Source organism: Corvus hawaiiensis, chromosome 3, assembly GCF_020740725.1.
Source record: "Corvus hawaiiensis isolate bCorHaw1 chromosome 3, bCorHaw1.pri.cur, whole genome shotgun sequence".
NCBI classification, from domain to species: Eukaryota; Metazoa; Chordata; class Aves; order Passeriformes; family Corvidae; genus Corvus; species Corvus hawaiiensis.
Genome location: NC_063215.1, coordinates 983052 through 991076, shown reverse-complemented (window position 1 = coordinate 991076; position 8025 = coordinate 983052). Strand labels below are relative to the sequence as shown.

The following is an 8025-nucleotide window of genomic DNA, read 5'->3' as shown; positions in this document are numbered from 1 at the left end:
GGGGGAGGCACGAGGCTGGGACCCAGCCTTCGGCCCTCCTGGGGCGTTCAGCATTCCTGGCACCTGCCCCTGCTCTGGGAGCAGGGCCTGGGCTGCTGCTGCGTGCAGGGATGTTGTGCCTGGGGATCTCTCAGGCCACGGGCGCTTCCTTGCAGGCCCTGGCATCCCCCCAGGAACAGCTCAGACAGCAGCCTCTGCCCTTGGGGGGGACATGGATTCCTTCCCAAGAGATGGGAAGGGGCTGCAAGGAGGGGAGAGACCCCTCAGAGCATCCATCCCCCCAGTGGCCCCTCCCCCTCCTCCCCGAGCAAGGGCCTTCTCCAGGGGCTCATTACTCTCCCGTACATTTATTATGCTAATCCACAAGGATTAAGTTAAACCAGCCGACGCAAAATCCAGTGTTTTCCAGCCCGTTGGGGCCAAAATTACTGTCCAGTGTTAAAACGGGAAGGGGGAGGGCTGGGCAAGGGGGGAGGAGAACCTGCAGCATCAGCGAGGGACGGGAGCGGGGCCACTCAGAGCCGCGGTCCAGGTGCCTTGGGGGCCCCGCCGTGCAGGAAGCCCCCGGCGTGGCACTAGATCTTGGGGCGCCAGCCCTTGATGAACTGCATGATCTTCTTCACCTGGAGCTTGGTGAGGCGGAAGTCGTCGGCCAGGATCTCCTCGCTGAGCTGCACGAAGATGCTGCCGTCGATGCGCTCGCGGGCGAAGAAGCTCACGACGTCCTCGGAGAGGCCGATGAAGCGCAGGCACTTGGACACCTCCTCCAGCGACAGCGCCGAGAGGTCGGCGGGGGGCAGCCAGGCCGGGCTGTCCCCGCTGGGCCGGGGGGCGGCCGGCGGGGCCCCCCCGTCCGCCCGCGCCGCCGGCGGCACCTCGATGACACCCTGGGCCAGGTACAGGCGGGTGACGCCCTCGGCCCCGCGCAGGACGGCGGGGGACAGCGGGGCCGCCCCCCGGATGACGATGCCGTCCCCGTCCAAGCCCTTGGGGGGCCGAGGGGGGGCCGCCGGCTCCTCGGCGGGGGCGAAGGGTTCCGGCGAGGAGGAGGAGGAGGGGGCGGCCGGGGCCGAAGGCGCTTTGGGCCACTCGGGGCTCTCCGGCCACTCGGCCGGGCCGGCGAAGGGGTTGAGCGCCCCGAAGGGGGCAAAGCGCTTTTGGGGGTGCGGGGGCTTGAGGCGGGGGCAGCTGCGGAAGGGCTTCAGGGGGGGCTCGGCCCCCAGCAGCGGCGTGGAGCAGCCGCTGCCCGCCCCGGCGCCCGGCTCGGGGAACGCCCAGGGGTCGGACCAGGAGCTGGGCGCGGGCTGGGCGGGGGGCAGCGGCCGCCCGGGGGGCTCCGCCGCCTTGCAGTCGGCCCAGGTGCAGGGGTAGCAGTACAGCGAGTAGGCGTCGGGCGAGGGCGAGCCGCTGCCGCTCCGCGGGGCCGACCTGCCGGAGCGAGGGCAGTGTCACCATCACCCCCCGCCCGCGTCCCCATCCCCGGGCTCCAGCTACACCCCCCCCCCCCCCCAGCCACCCCGGTGTCCCCGGAGCAACTCACCCGTCGTGGAGCCCCGAGGAGTAGTACGAGAGGCTGGGGCTGGGCGAGGGCGCGGGCGCCAGCTTCGGGCAGCGCAGGGGGGCCGGGGGGCTGCAGGGGGCCGGGGGGCGGCTGCCCCGGGGCGGCACCGGGGGCGCGTTCAGCAGCCGGCACTCCTCCTTCACCTGCAACGGGGCAGCGCCGTCAGGGCCCCAGGGGGAGCTGGGGATCCCCGCGGCTGGAGGGGGTGATGGGGGGCTCGGCGACAGCCGGTCCTGCCGAGCCACGAAGCTCTGGGTGCCAGTGGGGACACTTGGGACCCCCTACCCCATGGTGCGAGGAGACCAAAATATTGGGGTACCCCGTGGTGAAGGGGAGCCTGAAATTTTGGCTACTCCGTTGTGTAGGGAAGCCCAGAGGATTTGGGTACTGCACGGTTCTGGGCAGCCCAAGAGCTTCAGGTACTCCATGGTGCAGAGAGCCCTGGGGAACCGCGGATACCGCGGTGCAAGGGCGGCCCTGAGGATCTAGTGATGGGCAGCCCTGGGGGAGTGAGGTCTGAAGATCTGGGTGACCGAGCAGAGCTGGGGAGGGACCCCAAGGCCAGGGGACAGGGAGCCTGGGGCGGGGGTCGGGCTGCCCTGCCATGGGGCTGGCCTTGCTAGGGAGTGGCTGACAGGACCCCAGCGATGTCATTCCCCATCCCTGGGGACAGGACCGGGCTCTTACCGCCTCCGATTTGGGTGGCACAGGGGGTGGGGTGTCCCCGCGGGGCTCGTCCCCGGGGCGGTGCGGGGAGCTCCGCGGGGTGACAGCCCCGAAGGACACGAGGTCCGGCCGGCCGCCGGTGCCGCCCAGCTCGCAGCAGCCCTCGGGGCTGGGATTGCTCCAGAGCTCCTCGTAGGGAATCTCCAGCGGCTCCTGAGTCCTGAACTCGGGCTCGGCCCAGTCGGGCGTCATGTACTCCCGGTCGGGGTCGGGGAAGTCGGGCAGCGGCGGGCGCGGGGCGCCCCCGCCGACGCCCCGCGGTCCCTGGCAGCGGGCGGGGGGCTCCCGGGGACCCCCGGAGCCGCAGGCACAGAGGGAGAGGCGCTGCAGGGGCTGGCTGAGCTCGTCGCGGGCGCAGGCGGGCAGGCAGAGCCGCAGGCGCCGCGGGCTCGCGCATTCCTCCAGGAAGTCCGGCTTGGCCTCGCGCACGGCCCGCGAGTACTCGTCGGGGTTGAAGCGGTCGTGGCAATACGCGGCGCTGTCCCGCAGCAGCTTCTCCAGCTGCGGGTCCCCGGCCAGCAGCCCCTCGGGCAGCTGGAAGCGGGGCATGTCGGTGAGCAGCAGGAAGTGGAAGGGCACCAGCTCCTCCCGGCGCAGGATGCAGCACAGCACCACCGTCTTGGAGATGATGCTGACCAGCTTGTAGCAGTGGCCCTCGCGGATGGCGTGCAGGTCGTAGGGGTTGCGGGCGGGCCGGCTGGGCACGGCCACGTTCACGGGCAGCCGCACCTTCTCGATGATGCTGCGGATGGTGTGCTCGCCCTCCTGCAGCCGCAGCTCCAGCGGGCTGCGCGTGCTGAAGCGGCCCTTGCACTGGAAGGGCAGGCTCAGGCTCTCGTTGGTGCGGTGGTTCATGCAGATCAGGCACGGCATCTTGCCCTTCACCTGCCGCGCCCCCGCCGCCGGCGCCGCCTTGCCCAGCTTGCGCAGGAGGGTGTTGAAGCGCGACTTCTCCTTCACCGTCTTGGCGCACAGGATCTCCGCTTGCCCCATCAGCGTCAGCTCGTCCCCCGCGTTCAGCGTGAAGTTGTAAACCTCGCTGTCCTCGCTGAACTCCCCCGACACCACCTGCCCGCGACAGCCCCAACGTGGCACCCGCTGCCCTGCCCCGGGCCCCTGACACCCCACCACCATCCCTGGTATCCCACCACCATCCCTGATGCTCCACCACCACTCCCTGCTGTCCCACTGTTCTCTCCTGATGTCCCAGCTCCGACCCCCGCTTTCCCACACTCCCCCGTTTATTCCCACCACCCTGCAGTGGTGTCCTACCAATACTCCCAATATCCCACCACTCACCCCTGGTGTCCCACCCCCAACCTTTGCTGTCCCACCATCCTCTCCTGATGTTCCACCAACCCCCGAAGTCCCTGTTGCCTCACCCCTAGTCCCCAGTATTCCCCTCCTGTCCCACCACTGTCCTCGGTGTCCCCTGACATCCCACCACCCCTCCCTGCTGTCCCACCAGTGTCCCCTGCTGCCCCAGCCCCATCCCCTGCAGTCCCCCAGGACCTTCACGCTGAAGGTGATGGCCTCCATGACAAAGATGCGGTCTGGGAAGATGCTGGCCACCTCCTCCACGCTGTTGAAGTACTGCACGGGCTCGCGGAGGTCCCGGTCCTGGTCCAGCAGCTTGAACTTCCCTGCGGGGACCCCCGAGCCCGCCAAGGTGAGAGGAGCCCGACTGTTCACAGGGACCTGCTGTCACCCCCCGGGACCAGCACAGGTCACGGGGGGCAGCCACCCCTGAGGCAGCCTGGGGTCCCCACCACGTCTCTGGGGACACTCCCGTGGGCTTTGCCAGTGTCCAAAGTGCTGCAAGGGGACCCCAGAGCGTCCCCCGGCGCTGCACCCCCCACAGCAGCACCTGGGGGATTTCTGGGTGGGACAAGGCGCAGGGTACACGGGGTGTCTCAGCAGTGCCACTCGGCACCCCCAGAGCTGCGGGAACCCCCCAAAAGCGTCCCTGTGAATGGAAGAACACGCCCAGAGCAGCCCAAATTGCAAGGGGTGCCCATTACCCCCCAAAACCCCGTCCCAGCCCTGCCAGATCAGTGACCCCGCTCCACCCACACCTCGAGTGGGAGAGACACCGGGAAGGGGCGCTGGGCAGGGCAGGGCAGCGGGGGCTCGGCGGCAGCAGCGGAGAAAGGCAGTAGCGGGAGCTGCGGCCACAGCGAAGCCGCCGCCACCGGCATCGGCTGCCGGGGACGGACCTGAGGGGAATATTAATCCATCGCCGCGCCCGGCCGGCGGAGCTGGGACACCAGAGCTGCGCCACGGCTGCCCCTCGCTTGGCTCTGGGGGCACCCGAGGCTGGAGCCGGGTCAGCCCCACATCCCGGGGCACCGCTGGCACGGCCGAGCCCCCGAAGGCTGTTAACACACTGCCCAGCCCCCCTCCATCCCCCGGGGGACGGGTGATTAACCCCTCCCCCGCTCCATTTCCCATTATTTATTTATTAGCAGGGCTCATTACCGCCATGGAGCACTTAGAGGGGTCATTAAGGCTCTGGCGGCTGCCGGCAGAGGCAGCTCAGCACCTTCGTCTGCACTGCCGGCCCCAACCCTTCCCCATCCTCATCCCAGCCCCAGCTCCTCTCCATCCCAGCCCATCCCCTCCTCATCACTCTCCCTGTCCCCATCCCTTCCTCATCCCATCCCAGCTCATCCCTGTCCCTTTTCCTCATCTCTTTCCCATTCCCAGCTCTATCCCATCCTACCCCATCCTCATCCCTGTCCTTGTCTGCATCCCATCCCGTCCCATCCTAACTCGTGTCCCTATTCCATTCTATCCTTATCCACATCCCCAACCCATCCCTGCCGGTGTCCCCATCCCAATCGTATTCCCCTCCCATCCCTGTCTCCATCATCCCATCCAATCCCATCCCTATCCCTGTCAGCCCCCTCTGCAACCCCTGCAGCTCTGCCAGGCGCAGCCCCCAAACCAGAGCATCCCCTACCCCAGACTGGACCTTACTGGAGCAGCCCCAGCGGGCAGGGAGGGGGGCAGGTCCCGGCTCTGCTGGCCCAGGGACACCAATTCCCGTTGTCCCGGTTGTCCCCAGCCCCCCCACCTGGGTACTGGAGCGGGATGTCGATTTTGGGCCCGATGACGTAGTGTCCCTCCTCCAGGCTGTGGGCTGTCACCGTCGTCCACTGCCGGCACGAGTGGACCAGCAGCACGTCCTGGGCTGTCACCCCCTCCACGCGCTCACCTGCGGGGGGACAGGGCTGTCACCACCGCCAGGCCCCCCCCCCCGCCCCCGGCGCCGCTGGACGGACGGACGGACAGAGCGAGGGATGAGCAGGTGCCGCTGCCAAGAGCCGCCAGTTGCCCGGGAAACAATTTCTTTGTCCCCCCTGAAAAGCTGCAGCCGCCGCAAACAAGAAGTTTATTGAGTCGGGGCCGGCGCAGGCCCCCCCCGGGAGCCCTCCAGAACCGCGGCACCCCGACACCCCCAGGGCCCCGCACCCACCCCGCACCCGGGATGGGCCCTGCACCCCCCCGCTCCCCACACCCCCACACCCCCTGCTCCCCACTCAGCCTGGGCGGGGGGTCACAGCCAGGCCCCCCCAGCCAGGCCGTGTCCCACCAGGGAAGGTGGTGAGGGGACACGGTGGCTCCCAGCCCCTGCCAGCCCGGTGCCAGCGCCTCCGGAGTGTCACCGGGAAGGGTGAGAGTGGGGAAAAGCGCTGGGCCGTGGCTGGGAGGAGTGGGGGCAGCCTGGGCCCCACAAGTTCCCCCCCACCCACCCACGGGGCAGGAGGCCAGGGACCCCCCTGAGGGACGGCCCCCGGCCTCCCCTGCCCCAGCCCCCCTCTGCCCCGAAGGATCCGACCAGAGCAGCCCTGGAGCTGGGACAGCAGCTTGGTCATGTCTCACCTGGCCCCCAGCCTTCCTCCCTCCTCCCTCCTCCTCAGCACTCCAGACTCCTTCCTTCTCCTGGTCCCTCCAGTCTTTCTCCTCCTCATCCCTTCAGCCTCTTCCAGACTACTCTTCACCCCTCCAGCCCTCCTCTCTCCCTCCTCACTTCTCCAGTCACCATTCCCTCTCCTCACCTCTCCATCTTTCCTATCTTCCTCTTCCTCTCTCCACTCTCCATCCCTCCCTCCAAGCCTTCCTCCCTTCTCTTCACTCTCAAGCCTTCCTCACTTCCCCATCCCTCTGCCCTCCACCGCTCCTTCCTCCTCATCACTCCAGTCCCCTTCCCTCCTCTTCTTCCCCCCAGGCTTCCTCCCTCCCTCCCTCCTCCTGATCCCTCCGTCCTTCGTCTCTCCCTTTCCCCCATCACTGCAACCTCCCTCCCTCCTCCTCCTCACTCTCCAACCTTCCTCCCTCCCTCCCCATCCCTCCGCCTTCCACCCCTCCCTCCTCCTCATCACTCCATCCTTTCTCCCTCCTCCTCATCGCTCCAGCCTCACTCTCTCTGTCCCTCCATCCTCCCTCCCTCCCCTGGTCCCTCCAGCCTTCCTCTCACTCTCCTCCTCCTCCCCATCACTCCAACCTCCCTCCCTCCCTCCTCCTTCTCGTCCCTCCAGACTTCACCCCCCCCCGTGTCCTCCCCCGCCGGGCTCACCCTGCCCGAGGCAGACGAGGGTGGGCAGGCGGCACTGGCTGACGATGGCGTCGAGGGGCAGCGCCGCGGGGCTCCAGCGGAGCCGGGCCAGCCCCGCCGCGAGCTTCTCCATCGCATCGCGGCTCAGGCCGGCCCCGGGCCGGGCTCCATCGCCGCCGCCGCCGGGCCGGGGCCGGGGCCGGGGGCGGGGGGCGGCGGGAGCGGGGCAGGAGGAGCCGCCCCCCGCCCGCCCCCAGCCCCTCCTGCCCGCCCGCCCCGGCAGGCGGAACCCCCCCGGCGGGGGCGGGAGAGGCGGCGGCGGGCGGGGACCCCCGTGCGGGACACCCCCTCGGGACCGGGCATCCCCCGCCGCCCGGGCATCCCCCCCCAGGGCCGGGCATCCCCCGCCGGGCCGCTCCGGGGGTGTCCGGGGGGGACGCGCTGCCCGGCGGGGGGGGAGCGGCTCCGCCCGCGCCCTCGGGATCCCGGGGGCTCGGCCCCGGCTCGCTCCGGGGTCCCGGGGGCTCGGCTCTCTCTGGCCGCCGAGGGAACGGGGCGAGGGGCGCCCCAGGGATCCTTCCCCCATCCCGTCCCGCTGCCGGAGGCGCGGAGTCGCCGGGAGCTGCCGGGGGGTCCCAAGCGGGGGCTGCGGGGGGCACAAGGGACCCGTGGGGGACAGGCGGGGGACCCCCATGCCGCCCCACACCCCGATGTCCCGGCCGGGACCCTCCGGCCCGGCGCTGCCGCACGGACGCGGAGCCCGAATGGCACCGGGAGAGGGTGCCACGGACATCACAGTCGGGGGGACCCCCGGCAGGGACGTCACCGTCACCCCGAGCGGGGACTCCGCACCCTGGGGACTCCCGGCCACCCTGAGCTGGGGACACCGGACCCGGTGGGTCCCCGCACCCCTCGGTCACTCACAGCCCGGGGGGCGGAGAAGCCCCGGTCCTGCTCTGTAGCGTCTCGTCCGGGCTCCCCCCACCCCCGGTCCTTTGCTGGCTGCATCCTCACTCCCTGGGCAGCTGGAGACTGGGCTGAGGAGGATGAAGGAGTGGAGGAAGCAGCAAGTGCTGGCAGGGCCAGTGCCCAGCCCTGGGGACATGTCACCGTGTGCTGTCACCTGCCCCCCCAAGCCAAGCACAAGGGGAGGCTCCCGGACAGGGCGGAGCAGGGAGTG

The 8025-nt window shown here is 70.1% G+C and overlaps 1 protein-coding gene across 1 annotated transcript; it reads right to left on the bottom strand.

Annotated features, from left to right (window-relative positions):
* Positions 1–328: 328 nt before the first annotated feature.
* Positions 329–7042, bottom strand: GAREM2 (GRB2 associated regulator of MAPK1 subtype 2). Its single transcript, XM_048298172.1, has 6 exons — positions 6867–7042; positions 5364–5504; positions 3800–3930; positions 2249–3355; positions 1541–1704; positions 329–1428 (listed from the first exon to the last, which is right to left on the bottom strand). Exons 1-6 carry the CDS (start codon positions 6976–6978, stop codon positions 576–578), a joined length of 2508 nt encoding a protein of 835 aa, XP_048154129.1. The 5' UTR covers positions 6979–7042; the 3' UTR covers positions 329–575.
* Between the last annotated feature and the right edge of the window lie 983 nt (positions 7043–8025).